The 26,729-nt window shown below is 45.0% G+C and overlaps 1 protein-coding gene across 4 annotated transcripts in view; it reads right to left on the reverse strand.

Moving 5' to 3' along the window:
• Positions 1-569: 569 nt before the first annotated feature.
• KIF1A (kinesin family member 1A) overlaps positions 570-26,729 on the reverse strand; it is a 195,640-nt gene continuing 169,480 nt past the window's right edge. For all 4 annotated transcript variants that reach the window (XM_072618743.1, XM_072618745.1, XM_072618742.1 and 1 more), the window contains 11 exons: positions 24,276-24,390; positions 22,725-22,858; positions 19,240-19,301; positions 18,289-18,434; positions 16,304-16,513; positions 15,111-15,188; positions 13,262-13,386; positions 11,592-11,744; positions 10,679-10,871; positions 8,236-8,354; positions 570-5,973 (listed from right to left, as the gene is read on the reverse strand). In XM_072618743.1, the coding sequence (XP_072474844.1) occupies positions 5,931-5,973; positions 8,236-8,354; positions 10,679-10,871; positions 11,592-11,744; positions 13,262-13,386; positions 15,111-15,188; positions 16,304-16,513; positions 18,289-18,434; positions 19,240-19,301; positions 22,725-22,858; positions 24,276-24,390 (1,378 nt within the window). In that variant the 3' untranslated portion in view covers positions 570-5,930. The remainder of the gene's footprint in view (positions 5,974-8,235; positions 8,355-10,678; positions 10,872-11,591; positions 11,745-13,261; positions 13,387-15,110; positions 15,189-16,303; positions 16,514-18,288; positions 18,435-19,239; positions 19,302-22,724; positions 22,859-24,275; positions 24,391-26,729) is intronic.

Raw genomic sequence — 26,729 nt, forward strand, 5'->3', positions numbered from 1 at the left:
ATATGCTCCAGAAGCAAATGAAAAACAACAGCTCATGGCATCTTACTGAGGAATGGCTGACCCAACCATGACAAGGGAATATCAGAACATTATTGTCACGGAAGGAATGGTGGATGGGAGTCATCCAGAGAAGCACTACAGGCCTCAGAAGTGTTTGGGTTTTCTCTCTGTGTGCCCCAGGGTGCTACAACATGCCCAGGGCACCTCATCAGCCCTTAAATAAGGCTTGTTGATGAGATGATCCATGTAAACTATGACTACTGTAACGTACACAAAAACTACTTAGTTTAGTTGCAATGATCCGCCTTGTTTCTGGAGAAAAGATGACAAGAGGGAGGACATTTTCTTGGTTGAAAGGTAGAGAACATGTGTCGGAGGGGAGTGAGATGAGGTGGGCGGGGCAGAAAATCATCTGTCAGTCTGATTTACCTAATGGTTGCTCTTTGTTATAAGGGATGGTTTAATGGTGATAGTGTCCTACTTTGGGAAAAGACCCATATTAAAAAAAAAAAAAGGCATCAAGAAAACTTTAAAGTACATACATACATGAAAAAGCCAAGAGCCACAGGTCCAGTATTTGCATAAGTGCCACATTTATTTCTTGACTGAACAATGTCTTGAGTGTACACAAACAGTTTAAGACCTTATATTCCAACACTCATAGTTTAAGACATCAATAAAACTAGACTCATTACTTGAGTATTGTTATTATACAGTGGTGCCCACAGCAATCACATATATACAAAGCAAGAGAAACGGTCTCCCAGTGCTTGGGGGATGGCATCACAGGAAGAACTCATGTGGACAAACTAATTCATGGAAGCACAGGCAAAAAAAAATCCAAAGGAACCACACCTTCCTTGCTTCTTAAAGTAAAGCCTTTCAGCAAATGACACCTCCTGAAGAAAGACAGTTTCCTTCCCTAGCCCGGCAGTACACAGATTGAGAGAGAGTGCAGGAGTACAAGAGACAGGTTGACCATTGCTTTCTCTTGGCTTGACAGCATCCCAGTCTTCAACATGGCAGTCATTAGGACAGGTGAGGAGGGCCTCTGAGGGCTTCTCAGCAACTTGTTTGGGCTTGGTAGCCACTTAAGAAAGCATCACCCCAAAGGTGCCCTGAAGAATTCTGATTTCATCTTTTGTGTAAGCACCCAGGTAATGGTTCTAGCAGTTAAGTCTTTACCAAAAACGTTGTTACATGGTGATGGACTCTTTCTATGAAGAGTCTGGAATCAATGAGCTATTGACAGAAATCTCATGCATGGTCATAGGGACCAGTCAGACAAACAGTGAGGAGACATCAAAGAGTGTTTTCTATTGTTCATCTCCCATGGAATTCTATGTGGTCTCCGTCTGGTCTAAAGTCATAGCCAATTTGTATAAAAAAATTTTCTTTTGTGGTCACAGTCATCTCAAGGAAGCACTGTTATTCTTTTGAGGAAAAGAGTCATTTTTTTCCCTGGATCAGGTCTATTTCATGGGTACTTGAGGTTGCCTTGACCTTATGTAGTGAGAGGTGCTAGAGAATTAATTAATCATTAATTCTCACTTAAAATCCTTCTTGATAGTGAAGGGTTATCCTTGTAAATAGATTGCTACTAGGTTGTGAGCATTGTTAAAGCAATTTAAAAATGTGTCTTATGTTTATGGTTTATTAATTCTTCCTCATCTTCATCTCTTTAATAATAGCTAGGATTTCTTTTCTACTATCTAAAGAAAAAAATCTACCTGGCAACTTGATTCCTGGACACTACCAATAGTAGTACCAGGGTTGTAATTCTGCAGTTGGGGGAAATGTTGTGGGTTATACCAAGGCAAATGAGTTTCAGAATCCTAGTCATTTCCATGCAGAGGGAATTGTCATAAGTAGAGGTCTACCTAATTGCTGGATTTCAGCTCTTTTGATGTTTTGTAAGAAATTCACACAAACCTCAAACAAATGTCTGTCTATTGCATTTCTTTTCTGGTCCCCCTCACCCTATCCCCCAACCATCCCTCCCCCAAATAACAGTGTGCTCTGAAGGTTGGCTGGCCTCAAGCACAGGTGTCCTTAACTGATTGGGAGGGAGGAGAAAGGACATTCCCAGACCATGTTTTTCAGGATGGCTGACCTGACAACATGGCCCTTAACAGCTTTGATGGCTGTCACCTTCCCCTAAAGGAGAATCCTTCCTCCCTGGAGAGCTGGGACTCTGGGGGGATCCAATGCTTACATCACTTTTAGTCATTCTTTCTTACCTTTCCTGGTATAATCTGAAAAACAATAGGCACTTGAACCCTATGGGCTAATGTCTTTCCACTCAGTCAGAGCATCTTACTAACTTCACTAGGGGAAGATCTTTTAATTAGGTTTGAATGGAGACAAATGCAAAACAACATTTCACAAAAGATACTTGATTCCAATTCAGAATAGAGAAATGTTGATTTCCAAAGGAAGAGTTTAGCTCTACGACTATCATCAAGGTGTCTAACATGTAGGCTGGGCTAGCAAAGGATACTCTTCCTGCTCTGCATGGGTATCTTTTAGAGATTAGAGACTAGGGATTCATATGGGTTTTTTTGTCTGTGTTAAATTTTCTGTTCTAGTCATCAGGTTGTCATGAAATACATAAAGGTCTCTGTCATAATTCTAGCTTCAAATCATATTTTTAGGGGCTGACATTTGCTCAAAATTTAGTGTCTTGAGAGAACTTGGATCCTCTCTCCTTTATCTGTCTCTTATGAAAGACACTGGGGGAATGAAATAACTTTTAAAGGGAAAGTCTTGGAAATAGAGTTTTCTCTTAATCATGCCATGCTAGAAGGCCAAGGGGCACCATATGTGCTTTTGGAGGTAGAATAAAAAAAAACAAACCATTTTTATAGCTTCTTGTAAAAAGACAAAGGACATAGTTTACATTTCTGCTTGGGAGGTGGGTGGTATAAATGGTTGTTAACTTGTAATGTAGATGTGACCATGCTAGGACAAAAACAGGGGTGTAGGGGTGGGTGAGGACGACCACGAGGAAGAACTGGCACTAGCCAGTTGGGAAATATAACACTATCCACATTGACTTGGGACCTGAGTGACAGAACAAAGTCTCTTTGAAACAAGATGATGCCCTGGCCTGAATATTTGTCCTAAGAACAATTAGAAAGAAGAAGGACAAGGAAGGAATCAACTAAGAAGCCGTTTACTAGAAAGTAGAATTTGAGTTATTGCAGTATCTAATTATTGCCAAAAGTGGGGCAAAGCTGAGCACAATTCTGACATCTTGGCCCTGGGAATGAACTGGTAGGAGAGTGGTTGGAGGAAAAGGAATCTAGAGCTTTCAGTAGTCTGTTGAAGTTTCTGAAGGTTGGTTTTCTAGGTTTTTATGCATCTATCCTCTCCCTTATCCAAAGAAAAATGCATAAATAGCTCAGTTTGGAAATCATAACATACTCAACCAAGAGGAGGAGAAAGGGGCAGTGAGAAGCAAGAGTAGCCAGGGTATGCACATGAAGATGAGCTGTGATCTGGTCTAGTTCTCTGGGTATTCAGCTGAAGATGATAGATACCTCTCTGAGTTATTGCTGTTCTGAAAGAGGACTGAATGGAGGGGTCTAGTTAAAGCTCTCAGGATTAGAGAACATACCAAGAGAAGCTCCAAACAATACAGTCTAAAAACATTCATCTTTGGAGCTTAATTTAACTGAAAAGTTTGAAACATGACTATCAGTTGGTCAGGGCCTAAACTTCAAGAGTGTCACTGATAAGGAAGCTGTACTGGTTCCAAGGGAACTTCTTGGCCTGTCAAAATGATTTGGCTAGCCACGGGATTCTAGGGTTCTTTGGTTAGCCAGACTCTTTGGGCCAGATCTACAAGTTGGGGATTCACAAGAGCAAGGAATTAAAATTCATGTTATCAGGAGGAGAGGACAAAAAGAAACTCTTTTCACATAGAAAAATACAAATCAATCTCTGGCAAACATGACACCATCCCATCCCTCCACACTTGCTCATCAACCAGTCATTCATCGAATTCATACATTCTTCTCACTACATGGGAGAAGGATAAAACCCTGTCCAAAATAGGTAGCTAGACTGAGCCTTGTGCTTCAAGACCACAACGCTGAGTTCATGGACCAAGTGTCTAGAGAATTTAGAGGGATTTGCTGATTTATTAAGCTAGCCCATTGTTCTGGAAGGGCCCTTGACCCTCTCTTGACCCTGAATTGTAGAATCTGTACCCTGGTAAGCTTCCTAGTTCTAAACTGTCCACATGATCTTACATCTTACCTCAGATTAGAATCCTATTGGTCAACAAAGAGCAGATTTACAGAAAGGATGGCTCACTGTGATTCCACTAGCAGTGTATTGCTGGATCCTTCTCCATCATTTTCTTTCCACTTGACTATTTAGTCTCTATACAAGGGTCTCTAAGGTTCATAAGTCTTATGAGCTGGAGGTGGAGAGAATGGTCAAGAGCTGACCCTTACAACATGGGGCAATTGAATGCAACCCAGTTTGGCTGCATGGGTATGGTTTTTCATTTGAACATAGTAGGTAGGGGATCCTAGAGAGGACATCTGAGTCCTTTCTGTACTACTGACACCTAGATGCTACTTTGTAGACTGGCTGCCTCATTCTGGGACCCTCTTTCCATATCTTTGTTCACCTTCTTTCTCTGGCATTACAGCTTCAGACTTAGAAATATCAATTCAACAGACATTTATTGAGCCGCTACCAAGTGCAAGGCACACTCTGTCTATCTGGTCATACCTTATGGGGCAGAAATAGTGATGAAAAAGATGGATTCATATTTCCCAGATGAGGAACAACTGTCTATCATCCAATACACTGGTTGGGCTTCAGGAAGTAAGAAAAGGGATTCATTTTCCCATCTTGTGGCCCCCAAACCAGTCATGCAGTAACACACATAAACCCATATACAAGGGAAAGGCAAAACCATTTGAGAAAGTGCTTTGTCTCTGAGTAGTGACTCAGGTACAGGGATGTGTGGAAGTGTGTGTGCTGAACATGGGGTGTCATGGTGCTGGGTGTGTAGGTGGAACGTCCCAGCCTTCTCTGCATTTTGGTTTGGGTTAGACTCTAGGGAGAGGAAGGAAGGGAAAGATCCTGTAAATGGATGCCTACTACATTGGCTGGCCTGCTGGGCATGCCCATCTCCCCCATTCCCCCAACCAACTCCAGCGTCTGCCTACACACCCCAGCACAGCTGGGATTCCCCTGAACTCTACAGGGTCACAGGACTTTTGAAAGGGAATGAAAATGATGCTCTCTGATGATTGTTCATTTCCCAGAAATCTCTCTCCCAATCCTGACCTGCCTCAGTGAGAACTGCTGCTCAACGTTTTCTGGAGCACCATGGACCAAAAAATGAAAACTGGAATCAACCCAAATCAGTGGCCGTAAGGGAAGGCATTAGAAATGAATGCTTCACAAATATAACCAGGGCTTATAGGGACTGGCAAAGCCAAATCTTAAAACCTTGCCAATTCATGGCATTTTAATAACAGATCCATCTATACTTTCAAAGAAGGTCTGACTGGCAGCAGAAGCGCCTGACTTGTAACTTTTGACCTTTTCAATGTGCTCCAACCAAGAACTTGCTCAACCTAGGAGTAAAAACAAGAATAGTGTCTGCTAATGGGCAGTATAGGCTGTGGGGACAGTGGGGTCACCTGACAAAGGGAGGAGCGCATTTAAGATCCTGTGCACAAGACAATGGTCAGGCCAGGTCGTGGCAGTTTAGCGGCTACCACGAAAAACGAAGGTGAAAACTGTTGGTGGGCTGGCAGAAGAGCAGGTGGTTGGGACCGTCGATGAAATGACAGATCCAAGGTTAGGGACCATGGGGGAAGGGAGGATGGAAGGTTGGGAAGGACCCTCCTACTGGACCCAAAGCAGTTGGCAAAGAGATGACTTAGCGGAAGATGGTCATATTAGATTCTCATCTGGGCTGTTCTCCTTCGAGAGAGTTTGGACCTGTTTCAAAAGTCACGGAAGAAACTGAGTCAGTCAGTGGACTGTGAAAAGGAAACAAGAATTAAGATATTAAGATATTTTAATGTAGTGGATGGAGAATTGGCCTGGGAGTTGGGAAAACCTGTGTCTAAATGCTGCCTCTGATCTGGCACATCCTGTCTGAGGGACACTAAGCACCCCCAAGACCAGAAGGTACAGGGCAGGTGGCAATCTGCATTGGAAGAGAGGGCTGCTTCATTGAAAGTACCCTACACCAATGAGATCACAAGTCTGGTTTTATAATATATATGTGTATATATATATGTGTGTGTGTGTGTGTGTGTGTGTGTGTGTGTGTGTGTGTGTGTGTGTATACACACATTTATGTGTGTATACACACTATATACATATACAGATATACTAGCTGTGTGACCCTAGAAAATTCTTTTAACTTCTGTTTGCCTCACTTTTCTCATCCATAAAATGAGCATAATGGTAGCCCCTACCTCCAATTCTGTAAAGATCAAATGAGACGATATATTTAAAGCACTTTATGAACTTTGAAGTGCTATATAAATGCTACCTATTATATTCATATACACAATACATCCACATATACACATAGAACTTTTGATTTCAGTGGTGATATAGGGAGCCATTGGTATACATATACACATTGAGCCTGTAGATTTGGGAAATAATTTGAGAATCACAAGGCAATTACACCTCCCTTTATATGATGAATGATAAAGCATTTATTTAGGATCATAGATTGGGGCCTTGAGGCTGTTTTATCCAGTCCCTTCATTTGCAGCTGAGGAAGCTGAGGCAGAGGTTGAGTGACTTGCCGAGGGTCACAGAGTTAGAAAGTGTCCGAGACCAAATTTGAACTCGCCTCCCTTCAGAGCACTCTCTCTACTCTACCAGGCTTCCCCTGCCCCATCCTGCCTTCCATTCTCTGAATCCTTCTGCTTGTCCCAAAGCACACTGGTGCATATTCTTTAACCCTAGCATCAATTCTCATGGGGCTCATCTCTCAGTGTCTCAAATCACTTCATCCCTTCTCTCTACTTGTGGCCATCTCAAGTTGGCCATGGCTCCACCCTCCTTACCACCTTTTCTAATGAAAGAGTTCCTTCCCAGACCTTCAGCTGGGGATGTACAGAGTCCCCCTCCATTTCCCCCTCCCCCCTGGCCCTGCTCTCTTCTGGCCCCTCTTCAGCCCTGGCTCTGGGAGCCACGTTTTCATCCTGAAGAATCACCCTGCCTGCTTCTAGCTTCTTTGTACATGTTGTCTTCCACCTTTGGAATGGAAGCACCATCTTGTAAACAGGGACCATCTTTCCACAGTCCTTAGCCCAGTGTCTGGCACATAGTCCATTTAATAAATGCCTCCTCTAGTGGACTCTACACATTCTCGTCATGGCATTTCCCTAGCAGCCTTTCAGGAGCAGAAGTTCATAGAAAGTCCACACTGCAAAGACCCTAGGGGCCATCTGGTCCAGGTCATCCCTGAAAGGCTTTCCAACATCACTGACAGGGAAGGAGGCTTTCTGGCCTAAGTCTTCCTCAGTGTGGTGTTTACCCTGTCCTTCCCCTCAGCTCAGAAGATTGGGAGACTCTCCCAGTGCTAGTGATGGTCAGAACAATTCACTGAGTGCTTAGACAGGCAACTGGGGATGGAGGTAACTGTCCTAGCAGTCGGGAAGATCTGGGTTTAGGTTCGGCCTCTAAGCTGTGACCATGAACAGACCACTCAGTTCAGTGCCCAGGGAGACCTTGGATCAAAGTGACAGGATTGCTACTCTGTAGTGGTGGAGGGGACAGCTAGGGGCGCCATAGAGCACACAGTGCTGGACGGGAGTCGGGAATACTCATCGTCCTGAGTTCAAATGTGGCCTCAGACTCTTAGTAGTTGTGTGACCTTGGGCAAATCACTTAAACCTGTTTGCCTCCATTTCCTCATCTGTATATTGAACTGGAGATAGAAATAGCAAACCACTCCAGTATCTCTGCCAAGAAAACCTCAAATGGGATCATGAAAAGTCAGACAGGACTGAACAATTGGAGGAAGGAGTTTTCATATAAGGAGTTTTCTATATTAAAGGATTTTTTTCCCCACAGATCCCCTCTTCCCTTATTAGTGCTAACTATAAGTTAAAATACACATACACACACACACACTCACACACACTCACACACACACACTCACATACACACACACACACACACACACACACACACACACACACACACACACACACACACACACACACCCCCTACCTTATGGTTCCAGCCAAGAGAGGGTTGAATGCATACAGCCAGTCATGCATGTCCTTGTCACTGTTTGCCTGCAAAAGGATGCCTCGATGCTCCGTGCAGACGGCAAATGTGTTGGGAGTCTGGAATGGGAGAGAACCAGATGGAGATTAGGGCAGCATCACCAGGGCATTGTCCTCACAAGAATCCATCCCAAAACCAGGTCAAGAAAATGCAGTAACAAAGAAAGGAGGAAATTCAAAGATCCCATTTCAAACTGGCCATTATGTTGCTATGATGGTGGTGCTTCTATGGGCCCTGTGCCATGTGGAGCTATGATGATGATGGCGGGTCTATGGGCTTCCTGCACACAGAATCTCCAGAATGACAGACTATGAGATCCAAGCACAGTACCAGGCTCCAGGCTTCAGAAAACAACTGATTTAAAGCTAAGGGATGTGTGGTCAACACAGAGCAGGCAAAGGGCAAGAGTTCTTAGTCTTTTCTGTGTCATGGACCTTTCTGGTAGGCTAGTGAATCCTAGAGACCCCTTCTAAGAATAGTGCTTTAAAATGCATAAAATAAGATACATAGTATTGCAAAGGAAATAGGTTATATTGAAATACTATTATCTATCTGTCTGTCTGTCTGTTTGTCTGCCTAAAAACCAAGCTCATAGAGCCCAGGATAAGTACTCCTGGAATAGGAAGTTATCCCCCCACCCCCTTCAGTGGCCCCAAATCTCCCACTATAGGGCCCTCACCAGCTCTGGCTTATCCCAGAACACATTCTGTATCCATCATGGATCTCTTGACTTTTGTCTAGGTCACCAAAAAACTTTTTCCACTAGTATTGCTGGATTTCAGATTACTCACCTCATACTTAGTGCTAAGGTGCAGAAGTGGGTAGGAAAGAGAATGTAGCCTACTCCTACTAAGAATCAGTACAAGGCAGGGTCATTTGGAGAGGCTCTCCACCCTTGGGTTCAAACACTCCTCAACCCTTCTTGACTGATGGCAAAGGACTCCATGGAGTCTCTGGCACCATAGAGGGACTAACACTGGGTTCACAGAAATACAGAATCTCAGAGCTAGAAGAGACCTCAGACACCATCTAGTCTAACCCATATGTGGGAGAGGCTCCCAACCTTTGCCTGCTCCTTCCCTCCTGAGGTGGCCCTTTGTCTCTTGGACAGTCCTGACTATTAGTAAGGTTGTCCTTAGTCTGAATTTGCTCCCTCAAACCTTCCACTCATTACTCCTACTTCTGCTTTCTAGAGTCACGCAAAGACGTCTGTGGTGTTCGGGGATGTAAGTCCTTAGAGACCAAGTCTCATGTATCACAGATGCTGTGCGTGGTGAGGAGGGTCCTGGGGATGAGGCGATGAATTGGCATGAGACATCAGGAATGTTTAGTTCCTCATGCCAGGAATCTTCCACTTCTAGGGATGCCCAGTCACAGGAGTGACAAGCCCTCAACTTTTCATCAGTGCCTCCAGTGACAATATTTCTCCTCCCATATTAGAGACACAACTGAGCAGGTAACAAGGGCAGTGATTTTTCTTGGCATTGATGTTCTCCAACCCCATGCTCTCCTCCAAAGTGGTTTGTCTTAAGCTGAGTGAGGAGCAGGCCTATTTGCAAATGTGGGAAAGCCAGGAGTGTGCTGTGTGGGAATAGCTAACGAGCAACAGTGGCCAACAAGTGGGGGTAGGGCTGGGAGAGAGAAGAACTGGGCTGGGAAGCCATCTGCATTGGAAAGGAATCCCAGAAGGACTTTCTGGAGCTCAAAGATGTCTCCCCTACACATTCCTTTCATTCTTCTTCTCTTGACAAATTGATCTACTCACTTTTTCCAAAGTCACACATTCTTTCCCACCCTTACACATTAAAAAAATACCCAGACCCATAGATCAAGAAGGCCCTTCACAGAATCATAGATTTTCAAGGTTATATGTCAAGAAGGTCCTTCACAGAATCATAGACCTTCAGTTATAGGCCAAGAAGACCCTTCACAGAATCACAGACTTTCAGGATTGGAACGGAACTCAGTGGGCATCCACACTTGAAAGGTATCTCCACTAAAACATGGCCAATAAGTGGTCATGTGGCCTCCTCTTGAAGGCCTCCAAGGAAGGGCATCCCACTGCCTCTTCAGGCTATTACACATCAGAACTGCTGTCATTATTAGAAACAGGGTGTATTGGAAGAAAGAATTTTGAACAGGAGTCAGGCAGGCTGAGTTTTAGCCCTGACTCTACCACTAACTAGCAGGGTGATGTTATGCAAGTTTCTTTCCTTCTTTGCCCCTCAGCATCATCGTCCTTGGAGTGGAGTAGGTGCATTGCATGATCCAGACTTTCCAACTCCAGCATTCTCTTCTGGGGAGATTCTGTGCCTTTTGCTCTCATGGAGGCATCAATCCCTGCTCTAGCCCAGCATCCCCCTACTTCTCCCAGACCATTTACCTTGAGCATGGCCTGCTGATCCTCACTGTACTCCACCTGGGCAGTGGAGAGGTTGAGAATGAACCTTTCCACGGCGTCCTTGTCACTGTTATACATGTAAGCATAGGGGCGCCTCACCACCACAAAGCGCTTGGCCCAACCTGTCGTCTTGGGCTCCAGAAAGTGTAGGTAGCCCTTCTTGGAGACAATGGGGCTGAGGAAAAGAGAAAAGAAAGGGTTTTACTCTTTGGGGAGGAATGGAAGATGTATTGGCCTGGGGAGAGTCCACTCATCATTTCCCTATTCCTGAGGACTCATTCCCAAGTTTCTCAGGACCTTGAATCTCTCTAGATTCAGGGGTATGAAATCAGCCATCCCAATGAGATTGGACCCTCTTCCTAGTTCTGCTACTCTCTAGTGGTGTGACCTCTACCAGATCCAAAGCTTGGAAGAACTAAGATTGGCTCTCAAGGAAAGACAGTCAGAGCTGAGTAACATGCTTTGAAAGAGCTGACAATATGACCCTTGTCTTGGAAGCTTCCTGCTTTGCTCAGAGGGACTCCATGGGTATGAAGCTTGCAAAAGTTCAAGAAACTAGATTTTTATGGGTAAATTTTTTTAAAAACTTACTTTTTCTGAAAATCTCTTCACACTTTCTCATGTCACTATGCTCTGACCTGCCCAGAGCACCATGGGACCATCCATCATGTGTAGAAGAGTTGGGGAGACCCCAGTTCTTCAGTTGCCTTTGGGGACCATGTCCCCAACTTGGAAGCTCTCCCTGGAATTGTGCTCATAGACTGCTGGGTTTTAGCTCTTGTATTTGGGATGGAGTAGGGGCTTGGAATCTCCTCCCACATGTTCTGAACAGGTCCATCCCTTTTACTCCTGCCTCCCCTCACCACAATAGAGGGGTGAGACCCAGCTGCCATACCTAACCCGGATCTCTTGTATGTCTGGCACCAACAAACGCTGGGGTTCCTTCTCTGCTTCTGGCCCACTGGCAGGAGAGGGAGATTTCTTCTGCTCTCCCTCCAGCACCGGTTCTAGTTCAGGGCTGACTGGTCGGGAGCAGGGTGGAGGGTTCCTTAGAGAAAAAACAAGGACCATTTCATTAGATAAAAGCCTGTATCACCTGGAGTCAGGATGGATTTGGGTTTAAATTCTACCTCTGTAACTTACTAGCTTTCTATCTCTCTCTGTATATATGTATATATGCATATATATATATACATATATATGTGTTTGTGAGTGTATATATATACATATACACACATGCATATACATACACATATATACATAATACACATATATGTATGTGTTTATATATGTGTGTGCATATATACATATATATACATATATTATCTATGAAACTACATGTCTACATCCATTACACAGAGAGAAAAGTATCTGGCCTGACTTCCTCACAAAATTGTTATAAGCATCAAAAGAGATCAAGGATATTTTGTAAATGTTAAAGCATCACACACAGACAGGGCTGCATGATGGATAGAAAGTTGGCTTTGGGGACCAGGGAGACCTGGGTTCCAGTCCCATCTCTGACTCATACTAGGCAGCTAGATGGAACAGGACTAGAGTGCTGGATTCCAAATCAGGAAGACCTGGGTGTGAGTTCTGCCCCAGATACTTAGTGCCTGGGTGACCTTGGGTAAGTCACTGAACCTATTGAAACATCAGTTTCCTTATCAGGGGGTTGTTGTGAGAATCAAATGAGATAGCATGTGTAAAGTGCATCGCAAACCTTCAAGCATGCTCTAGTGTTGTTATTATATTGACTAGATGACCCTGGCATCTAGCTGACTCTTAACGATTATACATTGCAGAGAAGATGTCAACCTGCATCAGTGGGAAGAGTTTCTTCCCCTGGGTGGCCCCTATGCCAGTGAAGTCCCAGGTCAAATGCCTATGGTTCTCCAAAAGCATGGCAGCAGTAATCACATAGCACTTCAAGGCTTATGAGATAGAGCGTAGGAAAGGCAACATGAACACTCCCTCCTCACCTCAGGCTTCTTACTAGACTCAGCTCATGTAGCAACCTCTATGGAGTTCCTAACTTGAATTCCTCAGTAATTAATACTCCCTCCCTTCTCCTCAAAGGATTGTGTCTATTCTCAACTGAACAATTCTGGGTTCCCACCATTAGAACACATACTTCCTGAGAGGAGACATTATTCCATTTTTGTCTTTGTATGTGAGGACTGCTTAACACAGTGCCTAGCAAACAGTAGGCACTTAAAAATGGCAGGTTGACTTAAACTGAATTTAATGTAATGAGGCAAAGTTGTGACTTGGGAATTTATTTTCTATGCAATCTCAGCTGGTCACTGGCATGACATTGTGGTAATCTGGGAAGCATTCAGAAGAATATTACCAGAGTTTGATTCTAGACTTTGCCACTTCCTGCCTATATGAATTTGGGCAAGTCTCTCATTTTCTTGGTTTTCTCCTCTTTGAATTCTAGGGTTAGATCCAGTGTGATTCGATGTTGCTGCCCCCCAGTTCAAACATGCCATGTGTCTATGACTTCTTTCAGGTCAATGGGCCTTTCTTGCTTTGGATGCCTCTTCAGGTCATCTGGCTTACCTCAGGTCTGCAGCAGTGTACCGTCCTTCAACAAGGGATGGGCAAGTGGAGGATGGAGTAAGAGTAGCGGCACTGAGTGGGGACATGGAAGGATCCCGAAGTAAAGTCACTGACATCTCTGACAACTGCAGGGGGGAAGGAAAGAGAGACATGCTCTTTCTCCAGCCTTGTAAGCCCCTGCTGCTCTCAGAACCAGAGCCCATGGGGGCCTTGTGAGAGGCTTGAGAAGTGGTATGTTGGCACTTCCATATTGGGGCTCCTGTGAGCTGGCAGAGTAATGCGGATTGTTTTCTCCTTCAGTCCAGGCCCTGATCATGCCCTCAATTTGCCAAAAGAGTCTTTGCTTTTGGGATAACCTAAGTGGGTGATGGGATAGCAGGTCTGGGGCACAGCTGGTGTTTTGTTACAGAGAAGGAATTATGCTGTCTGAGCACTTAATAAATGGTCATTGAATTGGAAATTGAAGTGAAACCTCAACCAGCGACCTTATGCTAAATTCTTGGCAATTCTGACAGGCAAAGAGGCAAAGAAGGAATTGCACTGTCTAATAATTCCTGTGTTTCATATTCATCCAAGACAAATTCTTGGGTAGAGATAGCCCAAGCTGCTAACAATCTTTGCAATATGATGCAGTTTCAAAATGCTGAGGAATTCCCCTCCCCCCGCCTTATTACTTATACGTATTGACTAGCACTTGAGAACCATGGCAGAATATTTCTCTATTTTACAGGCTGTATTTATGACCAGTTTTTGACCAATTGCTATCAAAAGCAACTACCTTCAGCAGGGAAAAACAGGCAGCTCCTGGTTTGATGGGCTTCAAGAGGGGCCAAAATGCTTTATACAGTAAAAATGCTACCTCCATTTTCTCACTGTAGCTGGGAAGTGACATTGGATTCTAAAATAGCATGTCAGTGTAACCCAAGTTCCAGCAGGTTTGACTCAATCTGGAAGCCTCCAAGAAGGGTCTGATGAGGGCATATGTGTGTTTGTTGCCTCAGGACCAGCCCAAGTTAATGCAGAAAGGCTTGGCACCTTCTGACGGTTGGTTACTGACCACAGTCACTCGTGGGACCGTCTAGTGGAGTGTGGAGGAACTGGGGTCTCATCTGGGAGAGGGAGGAACTCCAGCAATGGAATCATAGCTATTTGTACTTATTAGAAAATTTACAAAAGTGATAAATGGGTGTGTGTTCTTCTGAATGTTAATTCAGTGTTTACTGTTGCTGAGAGTGTATCTGAATATCTTTGTCATTCTATTCTTGAAGAGTATCAGAGAAAAACTTTACCAAGGATGTCTAGTAAGAGCTGTAACTGTTTTTTGAGGAATGAGACACTAATCAAGTCATCTCATCTCTGGGCTTCTGTTCTTTAGTAAAATTTGGGAGTTTGGGACTAGATGGTCTCTGAGCCCCTTACAGTGTAAATCTATGATGCCAGGGATGAGCCAGCTTCTTGGCTTCACTTTGGCTGTGAAAGCGGAGCTGACCTGCTTACTGTCTCCCCGGTCTGGTTCCTGGTACAGCAGGGTCTGGTTTATTGGGACTTATTCCTCATTCTCAAACCTGATAAAATGCAAGTACTCCTAATCACATAAAGATAATCTGCTGAGACACTTGATCTCTTTCATTTCATGATGACAAGCAATTCAGAAACCAGTTTTAATTCACCAACAAAGGGAATTTTCATTTATAAAATTGTGGGCAGGTTGTATGGTTTCCCTTCAGATGCTGAAGGCCATTAGCTGGGAGGTGCTGAGATACATTAAGGGGCTCTCTGGGATATGACAATCCTGTGGTGTTCTCAGGGATTGGAAGGGACCTGAAGAACAGGGGACTCCCCATCCTACCTTGCTTTCACTGGCGCTGACGCAGACATGGCTGTGGGTGTACTCTCTGTTAAAGGTGTGTGTGAGCAGGCGGAGGCACTGGGAAGGAAGGGAAAAGAAACTTCAGTAAATGACTGATCCTTCTAGGAGCAGATGGTAGTCCAAAGCACATGGTTCATGCAGGGTGCAGAACTCAGGTCACTGGACAGGGAACTTGACATGAGGTGAGTACTTAAACAACAGGACTCCCCGGGTCACTTGGGTGACTGACCATTTAAATCCCACCAGTGAAGATTTACTCAGTCAACTTCCTCAGTCAATTTCCCAGTCAGAAGTTTGTTTTCTCTGTCCCACCCTCACCCCAAACATAGGTTGGAATAAAAAATGCAGAGGCTCTTTCAGAATCTTTCCAACTTCCTCCATCCTAAGATTTCATAAACAAATAATAATGGGATGGAGACTGAGATGGGATGGGAGTCTGGACACCATGTTGTAGGAGGAGCTGTTTATGGTGTTTACCCTAGAGAAGAGATCTAGGGCAGACAGCTTAGCTGTCTTCAAGTGCCTGAAGGGTTGTCATAGACAACAGCAAGTAGAGTCCGCTTCAGAGGGGACAGAATTAGTATGACAGAACCAGGCACTGCCCTCTCTGGGCCTTAGTTTCCCCCTCTGTATAGAGATGTGGCTGAACTGGATGCTCCATCTTGAAGTTCCCATCCAGCTTTCAACCTTATTTTCCTACAAAAGAGTGTTTGAGCTGAGCTAGGTTCTAGAGCACAGCCAAAGAGTAAGCTAGACTGAAGAGGAGCAGGAATTACAGTGTTCTGGGCAGGGACCCAGAGAAGAGACTGGAAAACCTGCTCATTTTGGCTCGAGGTGGACCTTCTCTTGCCATTTTTCTGTTTGATGGCACCATGCAAAAATGTTCTGCCTAGTTAAAGGTAGGACAAGACATCTTCTAAGGGAACTTCCAGCTCTTAAGATTGGATGTTTCAATTCCCAAGAGGGAAAGCAGTACAAATGGATCACCTTCCTATTCCTTAGTTTCACTGGTAGTGCCTCTCTCCCTTCAGTCAGATGACTGCCAGGGAATTCAGAGGGAGTCCTTGCCAGGGTGTGGCGAGGTGCTCTTGCCTCTGTCAGTTTGGAAAGCAAAGTGAAGACTGGCATACAGCTTTCAGCCTATGAGTCGCTCAAAGAAGAGCTGACAGTACCTTGGCTGCCAGCTCCTTCTGCCGCTCACTGGGAATGTCAAGGGTTGTGGCACGGCTCTCCGAGGTGCCATCTGAGAGAGGAGAGGAGACGCAGGAAGTGCTGTGGGACTCAGAATCCTCGCTGGAGCAGGGGGACAAGGTCTCCAGGCCCGATCTCTGAGTTGTCTCCAGCTTTTCACGTAGGAGGAGATAATGTCTTGTCTTTTCAACCTTTAAAAAAATAGTATTTTCCAAGTTGTCAGAGAGATAACGCTTCTCTTTACAAACTGCATTCTGTACATTTCTCTGTGAACTGACATCACATTCTGGGGCTGGGAGGTGGATAATAACCATTCTGCTCATTTTATAGATGGGCAAACTGAGGTCCATTGAGTTTAAGTCCCAAGCCATAGGAGTGGGGAGTAAGACTGAGATTTCCTTAGTTGAAAAACAAATTGGGCATCTCAGGTGAGTGCTGTACAAATAAGCTACTCTTATTTTCAATAGCTCTCTCACACTTGAGTAACTCCATTTAGCAGTGTAATGATGGCATGATGTGAATTAGCCTTTTGTGCCTTGCATTGGTTATTTGGTGACTGTCGCTGGTCACCCTAGAACTGTAAAGTGACCTCAGAACACAAGAGCCAATGGGCTTCATAGGGCAGTCTGGGCTGGGGGAGTCTTCCAGAATTGCCTCTCACTTAGAAACTTTCTGCACTCATCCCAAGGCTGCCCCATAGAGAGGTTTCCCCAGGGTTGTGAGAAGTGACCACACTCAAACTCTGGAGAGCCGGGGGTTCTAATCTTGCCTTTGACTCTTCCTCAGCTCAAGGGTTTCTTTTGAAAGGAGGCATCTCCTGGTCTCCCTGATCCTAGTGGCTTCCCCTCCAAGGTTGACTTGGATCAACTTGGTCAGTATCTTGTATATACCCTGTAAAGGACATATTGCCTCCCTACATTGAATGGAACCTCTTTGAGGGCAGGGACTGTCTCATTTTTGCCTAGGACAGTGCCTAGCACAGCTCCTGGGATACAGTAGGTGCTTAATAAAAAGTTTATTGGTTGATTGTGCAACTGTGGCCACAATCAATCAACAAACATTTATTTGTCATTTAATATCCCTAGACAGTAGTTTCCTCATCTGTAAACTGGGGGCTTAAAATATCTGTAGCACTTATGGAAGCAGCTGAATGGTGCACTGGCTAGAGCACTGGGCTTGGAGATAGAAAGTTCAACTCTGGCCTTAGACACTTACTAGTTACATGACTCCACACACGTCACTTAACTTCTGCCTGCCTCAGTTTCCTCATCAGAAAAATGGGGATAACAATAGCAGCTACCTACCAGAGTTGTTATGAGGGTCAAATGAGGGTATGGCTGTAAAGAAATTAGTGATCCTAAAAGTGCCATATAAATGTGAACAGTTTATCATCATCACTGTCAACCTCATCACCATAATCGTTGTCACCATCATCACCATCATCACCATCATCATCACCATCACCATCACCATCATCATCACCACCACCATCACCGCCATCACCTCCCTGGGTTGTTGTGAGTCCCAAAGGAGATTCTGCGTGTACAGAGCTTTGCAAACCTCAAGGTGCTTAATTGGCAGGTACCTTCTTGCCATGGAAACCACATTAGCATTTCTTGAACATTTAATTTAATTCCTAAAGGGGGTTATAAGAGGGAGTGTGATGTGGTAGATACAGGACTGACCTTGACAATAGAAAGGCCTGGGTTCATGTTCTGCTTCTGACACATACTGACCATGGGCAAATAACCAAAGCTCTTAGTGCCCCAGCTCTCAGTGCCCCAGGCAACATTCTAAGACTAGGTAGCACAAACTTGCTGCCCATTTGCATTAGTGGAGGGAATTTTCATGCCAGAAGTTCCCTATGTTTTTGGAATCACAAGTCTCTCCCCTCCTTCATTCCAACAACAACAACAACAAAAAGCCCCGGAAAGTGAAGGGGGTGGTTGCAAGAATGGCTCCTCACCTCCTGAAGTAGACTTAGCTTCTCAAGCTCCCACTGGTGGTCCAGGATGAGGCTGTCACTGCGGGGCCTCCAACCAGCCAGGTTCTCCTCTCCTCGGACATAGGCGACAGAAGTGTCCAGGACACGCCGACGTCTTCTCTGCATTCCTAGAATGAAAGGATCACCCACATTTCAAAGTCCCCCTCTCCTTAGATGGGACCATCATCTACACTACAAAAGATGGCAACAGAAGTCTGGTCTGTTATTCACTGAATAGCAACCTGGGGGTGATGGAGCATAAGCCCAAAGTCACATATGTAATGATGGCAAGAGGATGGATATTTTCTGAGGAAACAGGCTCCTCCCATCCGGCCTCTGCAGACAACAAATGTTTCCCCCTCTAGTAGCCTCTCCCTGGTCCACTCCAGGGACACTCATAACACAGAACATCACCACCAGTCCCCCTTTGGGAGTGAATCGAATGCCCCAGGTATAGGTCACTAACACCAAGGACTCAAACAGAATAGGCAGTGACCACACTCAGGAAAGCAGTGAAGGTCAGGAGGTTGTCCATGAGGCTGCTGAAAGGACTGGTCTACAGAAGAGATCTAATTACTTCTAGTCCTTCCTTGTGCTTATAGGTCAGGCCTGTCCCTCCATGACCTTGAGGACGCTTGGCCACAGAAAATCAGTGCTAATCGGGCATGGGTCTCTCAAAGTCTAGATTCTCTCCATTATCTCAAGCTCCTTTCATGAAGAAATCAGGGACCAGATTAACACCAAAAGGGTCTATTTTGATAAAAGGCCTGGAGAGTCAATTGAGTCCTGAGGATTTTAGCCTGAAAAGTCTTCAAATAGCTTTTCTAGACATCTGGTTTCTTTGTAGTTCCTTTGCTTAGGCAGGGATGTGCCCTGAGAAGAGTGAGCCCGGGCAGCCAGACCTAGTGAGAAGGAGCAGGACAGATATCTCACCTGGACTTCCAGCATCAGCCACGTGGCACAGGCTAAGTTCATACACTCCTGTCACCCTGTTGCTGCAAATGAAAAGGTAACAACTTTGAGCCTGCTTAACAACCTTTGATTGCTCCCTATAGCCCCAGGATAAAGTAGAAGCTGCTCAATGTGGCATTTGACGACTCTAACCATCTGGCTCTAGCCTGTACTCTCCGATTTCTTGCATACTCTATGTTCTGCCAAGTTTTCCCATCTGCTGTTCCCTGAACTCGCGTTTTATCTCTTGCCTCCATTCCCTGGCACAGACTTTTCCCCAAACCTAGAATGTGCCCCCAGCTTCATTCAAGGCTCAACTCAGGCTCCACCTCCTACAGGGAGTCCTCCCAATTCTTCATTGCTTGACCCCCCCCAGAGAGCATCATGCATGTGCCTATCTGTGCACATGGTGCATCCTCTCATCCCAGCAGAATGTAAGGCTTCTGGAGGCCAAGGACTGCTTTGTATTGTGCCTCAGTATGGACACCCCAGGACCTTGCACCAGTGCCTGGCACATATGCAGATAAGAGAGAGGATTTGTGATTATGCAGTGTTGAGATTCTTGCCCCAAATATGGAACAAACCATATTCGATACTAGACAAAGCGTGGAAAATAGGAGGGGAACCACAAGACTGGAGAAAGGCAGATGTTGCTGCGAGTTTCAAAGAAAGCAAAAGAGCAGAATCCAAATACTACATAGGCCAGTGAGTTTGACTTTGATTCCTGGGAAAATTCTATAAAGAATCATGAAAATAGATGGTTGGAGCAGTGATGACAAGACCAACATGGCTTCTTCAAGCACAGGCCATACCAGGCTGACCTCATTTCCTGCCATGGCAGGAACTCTAATCCAGCAGATGTTGTGGATGTAGTGTACCTAGATTTTAGATTACCAAAGATTTTGATTATGTATTTCAACTATTTTTCATGGAGAAGATAGAGAAATAGGGCTTAGATAATAATCCAGTTAGATAGATTCAGTGGTTGCATGACCAGACACAAAGCTTAATGGTATAGTGAGTGGTGTCCCAAGAATGTGGCCTTGATCCTATGCTATTGAGTATTTCCATCCATGTTTTCGTTAAAGGTGGAGATGGCATGCTCATCCCAGTTACAGATTGAGCAAATCTGGGAGGGAGGGACCACTACCATGATGGAAGACAGAGTCAGGATCCAACTGTATCATGGCAGGCTCGAGCATTGGGCTGAATCCGACAAGAGGAAATTTAATAGGAATCAAAATGAAGTCTGGCACTTGAGTACAAAAAAATCAGCTCATCCAATAGAAGATGGGGGAGGCATAGGTAGAAGTAGAGTTGTTTTGAAAAAGATCTGGAGGTTTCAGTGGACTGCAAACTTCATTTGAGTCAGTGAAGTGACATGGTAGCCAGAAAAGCTAAGGGGATCTGGGGTCACATTAAGGGAAGCAGAGCTCCCAGAAATAGGGAAGCCATAATCCCATTGTTCTCTGCTCTTGTCAGACATCTTCTGAAATTGTGTTCAGTTTTGGACACCAGTGTTTAGAAGGGACATTGATAATCCAGAGACTGTTGAGAACAAGGCACTAGGACACTGAAAAACCTTGAGTTGGTGATATGTAGATAGGTTGAAGGACATGGGCATGGAGCAGAGAAGACAGGGGGCCCTAGGATGGTTCGAAGTGAGTGCTGCAAGGACCACCAGATGCAAGATGGGGACTTGTTCTGTTTGGTCCCAGAGGGGAGAACCAGGTGCAGCTAATGGGTGCCAGTTGAAAATTGATTAATTTAGCCTTGATGTTAATCAAACTTCCTAAGTGTTGCTTGAGTAGGAGTGAATTACTTTTCTTCTACAGCTCACACATCAGGCAGATGCTAAATCCCATAACAAAAATAATGATGACAAGATAATTTGGACTTCTTTTTCTAAGAATGAAAAAGTTATTTACTAGATACTGAGAAGGGATTTTAATCTGTGAACAGGTACATCAAAACAATCCTTTCTATTGCCAACATCCCAGGGGTCATTCTAGGGATCAACTGGCCTAGAACTGATGAATTATGGGATCTGAATAATACAGAAGAGTCTATTTCTAGCTTGATCATTTCCACTGACTCTTCTTGCTCCTTAGAAGTCCTGATCATGGAGCTTGTATTTTTTATTATAGAGTCATTGTATCTTAAGAATAGGAAGGGACCCTAGAAGTCATCTGGGGTGACTTGTATCTGAGCTGAGCCAAGAGCTGAAAGGAAACTTACAGATCTTTGCATGCAAGTGCCATGTATACACTTTTCTTTGCATTTTCCTTTGCATCCCTAGCATGTAGCTTAGGGTCTGACGCATTGTAAGTACTTAATAAATAAATGCTTGTTGACCGACAGACAAGCATCTTATCTTTTTGAAGGCGTCTCTCGGCTTATATTTGACAAAACTTCCATGGTACAGCATCTGTGGTCTCTGTCATGACTCACAGATCTAGAGGGTGGAGGGATCTTAGAGGCCATCAGGTCTAGCCCTCTCATTTTACAGAGGTCCAGAGAAGTTTAGGCGACCTGTCCAGGATCACACAGTTGGTAAGTGTCGGGGGCAGGATGTGAAGCCAGGTCTTCTTGTCTCCACATCTATCTTCTCTGCCAGACTGTTATCTTGGTCAATTTCTTTTAGATGGCCTAAATTTGTCATGTGTGTGGGAAAGCATCAGTTCTATTTACTCAGAAAACCTTCTCTGTTCCCCAATAAGTCTTTTGCTGGAGCATAAATAAGGATCTTTTTTCCGAACTGTTTTTGGATGACTCTTAGCAGTTCTTGGAAGCATCCTCTGCCTCTTGAGGCCTTGGGTGTAATTCCCTTCTGGTCACTCCCTTTCTCTCCTGGGGCTCTTGACCTTCCTTATGACACTGACCGTTGTGCACATGATCATAGCCATAACACATACCTTTACAACCTTGGGGGCTCGATACGTTGGTCACAGAGGTACAACTAGTAATTGGCATCCCCAGAGCAAGACAAAATGTTCCTGATGCAAATGGCACAGAACACACCATGAAAGTGGGAGATGTAGAGGGGGGAGGAATGGGGGGAGCTCCCTGGGGAAGTAGGAAGACTACATCAAGCAGCTTCCTATGTTCACTGATTATTCTTAGGAAGTCAGTGATAAATTCAGTTGTTTCTATGCTGCCAAGGGACTACAAAGGTTATGGGTTCCTTTCTGAATGTAGGCACCTGGGCTTCCTGCTCTAATTATTGCTTTAATCAATGGCCTTCTCCAACATCGTCTCTGCCAATGCTCATAGTCATACAGTGTGTTTGTAACAGAGTCAGAGATATAGAAGCCAGCTCTCCATTTCTATCCCACTGTGACCAGAAAGTCTTTCAGAGGAGGGTCCCACTCGATGGTGGGCCCTAGTCCTTCAATATGGCAGGTGTAATAATTTCTTACTGAGTGTATCCCATCCTCTTGAAGGGAAAATCACAGGGAGAACTTTACCTCTCTGAGGCTCGAAGGCTCCCACTGCCGAACAGGTTGCGGATGGAACGAGATGCTGGGAGTTTAGCATCCCGGGAGTAGAACACCATGCAGAAGTCTTTGGTGATCACAGCAGGCTGGGTACAATTCTCCATCTGAAATACAGCAGGGAAACTCAGAGAAAGATGGAGAAGGAGAGACCTAGTGAGGGCCATCCGAGGGATGGCTGCCGGTCACCATGTACTGGACAATGACAGCCTCTGCCTCAGTGTTACCATTTCTTGTACATTAAGTCAATGGGCACACCCCATCACATCTCCACTCACAGATCTGGAGAGGGTACCCCAACCCCTCAGGCCTTTGACCTCTCTCATTGCAGGGGACTTTTCATGGTCTCAAAAATCCATTTCAAATTTGAGGCCTCTGTCTCTCCTTCCTCTTGTCACTGGAGCACGCCAGAAACAAGAAATGCTTTTTAAAGATGATGTTCCACGGACATCCTTTCCTCTGGATCTCATCGTGGAAGCTACTTCTACTTTCCTTCACATGTCTGCCTGAGCAAAGGGCACTGAGATAGGCCTCAGCACAGCTCACCTTCAGGTTGATAAATGGATCAGGGCTAGAAATAGTTATTTCTGGAATGAACGAATTCAGCACATGCCTCTCAATGATGAATGGCAGATTTCTTTTTCATTGACCTAATTTTTAGAATAATCAAATTCCAGAGCTGATTGGCCGTAGAACTTATGTAAGATAGACAGGATGTTGCCTTGCTATGAAAAATGGCCAGTCTTGGAATCGCATGTCTCATACCTACGTACTAGCTATATGGCAATGAGTAAATCACTTGAATGCCCTGGGCCTCAGTTTCCCTACCGGTAAAATGCGAATACTCGTATGCCTAGAACTATCTCATAGGATTGTTGGAAGGATCATATGAGATAGGATGCATGAAACATTTTATAAACTTCAAAGGGCCTTGTAAATGCCCAGCCTTTGTGATCTAATCCAACTCTTTATTTTGTAGGTGAAGAAACAAGACTAGAGAGGTGAGCAGCTTTGTCCAGTGTTACTTACATTAGTGGCAGAGTGTGGGTCTCTAACCCAGGGTTCCCAAGTCAAGTCTCCTACACACTCCATTGTGCTACATCTTGGATTATTTTCTTTCCAGATGTTGTAGGGTCTACACTGTGATTTTACCTTTAACTGAAAGTCATGTGATGTGAAATATGAAAATGTCACGTCTTCCTAGTCAACCTTTCTAGCAGTTGTCAAGGCTAATGGGTATTCACAAATCCCCATGGCTCATTTACTCATTCTTTTGCTCTGCTGGGCTAGGTTTCTCACATGCAGATAGAGAGGGTGCTGGATCTGGTGTCACTGGTTGGGATTTGAGATCCTGGTTTTTATTTCTACTTTCTGACATTTCCTGAGGTTCCCTGGGATCTAAAGCCTATGGGAGGTTGGAAGATCAGAGGAAACCAACCCCAAGCATTTGGGTCCCAGGGCTGCAACCATTGGGCTATTGATGGACTTTGGGGTTTTGCCCTGAGAAGAGGTCAAGTTCCTTGCCTCAATGTAAGCAGATAGTGTCATGTAGATCTTCTCACGGTAAGGAGTAACCCGATTCAGCAGGAGGGAGTTGTGCATGGAGCTGTCCCAAGCGGCTTCAAACTGGTAGAAGGTCCTGAAAAGAAGGAAAGACAGGTAAAAAACCCCACATACGTAAAAACCCAGGCACAGCCAGAGGCAGGGACCAAACATGCACACAAACACATGGACGCACATATGTGTGACTGGCAGATCTAGCTTCCTCAGAGTGCTGAAGCAATGAAGCCTTTCAGGAGGAGGGAAGTTCGGGCTCCCACATGATCCCTTACCAGGAGGCTAAACAAAAAAGAGCCTGTGGAGGGTCAGAACATTTGAAGACCTGATGCCTTGGACAGAGACAGAAATGCTCTGAAGGAGATGAGGGAGATATGAAGAGTCAAAGATGGGAGAAAGGGAAGGCATCAGGTTAAACAGAAAGGGGCTTGACCTCCTCACTATATTACAGCAGAGGAAACTGAGGTCAGAGGAGGAGAAATGACTGGCTAGGAGGGGAAGTGAGCCAGGATTTGGACTTCAAACCTAGGATCCCAAATCCAGCACTGGCTCCCATGTGCCATTATATATCTGCCAACAACGGGGCAGCAGGGAAAGAAAGAGGAGAGAGGAAGAGCTCAAGATGGAGAAAAGAAAGAATGAGGACAGAGGAGGGAGAATAGGCCAAAGGAAGTTATGGAAGGCACAGAGATAGGGAAAGAGAGAGAGGAACAGAGAGGCAGAGACATGGAAAGAGATAGAGAGAGTTAGAAACAGAGAAGAGACGGAGACAAAGTAAGACAGAGAGAGAGAGACAGACAGGCAGGCAGAGAAACAGAGTGACGGAAAGAGATAGAGAGAGTAAGAGATAGGAAAGAGACAGAGACAGACAGGCAGACAGGGAAAGAGACAGAGAGACAGAAAGAGAGAGAGAGTAAGAGATAGAGAAGAGACAGAGACAAAGTAGGACAGAGACAGAGACAGACAGGCAGACAGGGAAAGAGACAGAGGGGGCAGAGAGACAAAAAAGAGATAGAGGGAAGTAGAAATAGAGAAGAGACAGAGAGGCTGACAGGCAGAGACAGAGAGAGACAGATGGATAGACAGGGAAAGATAGAGAGGCAGAGAGACAAGGAAAGATAGGGACAGAGACAGAGAAGAGACAGAGACAGAGTAACAAAGAGAGGCTGAAAGACAGAGGGATAGAGACAAAGCAAGACAGAGCCAGAGACATACAGACAGACAGGGAAAGATAGAGAGAGACAGAAAGAGAGGTAGAAATAGAGAGGAGAAAGAGAGACAGAGACAGAGTAACAAAGAGAGGCTGAGAGACAGAGACAGATGGGCAGATAGGGAAAGAGGTTGAGGGACAAAGAGGCAGAGAGACAGAAAGAGACAGAGAAGAGACAAACTGAAAGTGATAGAGAGAAGATGACCTTCAGAGAGTGAGAGAGAGGCAGAGAGTGACAGAGAGACGAAAGAGTGACAGAGAGACACAGAGACAGAGAGTGACAGAGAGAATAGAGAGACAGAGAGACAGATCAGGAAGGTGACTAAAGCCGCAGAGAGCTGCCCAGGCATGGGGAATGATGGCACTTTTTGTCCCTCTGACTGAAACCAATGACTTTGTAGCAGCAACATTCCAGGGTGCCATCTCTGCAGTCAAACATGAAGCATCAAACAACCACCCTCCTTCCAGGGACTGGAAGAACTCTTTGAGCTGTATGAGGATATTCAGAATGGAAACCAGCAGGGAGACTCCCCTCCCATTCTCTGGGTGCCTCAGACCTCTTTTTGGTTTTCCTTTCAGTGGGAATCTTATCCCTGAAAAGTTCAGAATCTGTTTTGTGGGATTTGGTAATAAAATGGCTCCAAGAGGAAAGGTGCCCAGGAGCTGCCAGAAATCAAGGGAAAGGCTCGTTTCTGATGAAGGTGGAGCAGGGGCAATGGGAGAGCCCTGGGTTTACAGCTAAAGGGCCTGGGTTTGAATCCCAGCTCTTCTGCTTTAGAGTACTAAGATATTGGAAGGGTCCTCTCCCTTCTCTGGGCCTCTGTTTCCTTCTCTGTCAAATGAGGGGCTCAAACTCTACTGGCCCTTCCAGTTCTAGAGCGACAGTCCTATGAGGTGCTCCAGGTTCCCATTTTTAAAGTCTAAAGGAAACACAGGCTTTGTACGTTCTCCTCTTTGCACGTTGTCTCTTTCTCTGACCTAGGTCCCCACTCAACCCATTCTTGAGAGGATTTCTTTATCTTGTGTGATCCTTTCTATCAGAGGCAGTGTGGTCTAGGGGACAGCCAGCCTCAGAGCCAAGGAAATGTGGGTTCCAATCCAGCCTCAGACACATACTGGTTGTATGATTCTGGGCTCATCATTTCAGCTTCATGGCACCTGTGTAAGATTCCAGACTGCAGCAGAGGGGCTGACCTGTGTTAGCTGAAGGG

The sequence above is a fragment of the Notamacropus eugenii genome, chromosome 6 (genome assembly GCF_028372415.1).
Source record: "Notamacropus eugenii isolate mMacEug1 chromosome 6, mMacEug1.pri_v2, whole genome shotgun sequence".
NCBI classification, from domain to species: domain Eukaryota; kingdom Metazoa; phylum Chordata; class Mammalia; order Diprotodontia; family Macropodidae; genus Notamacropus; species Notamacropus eugenii.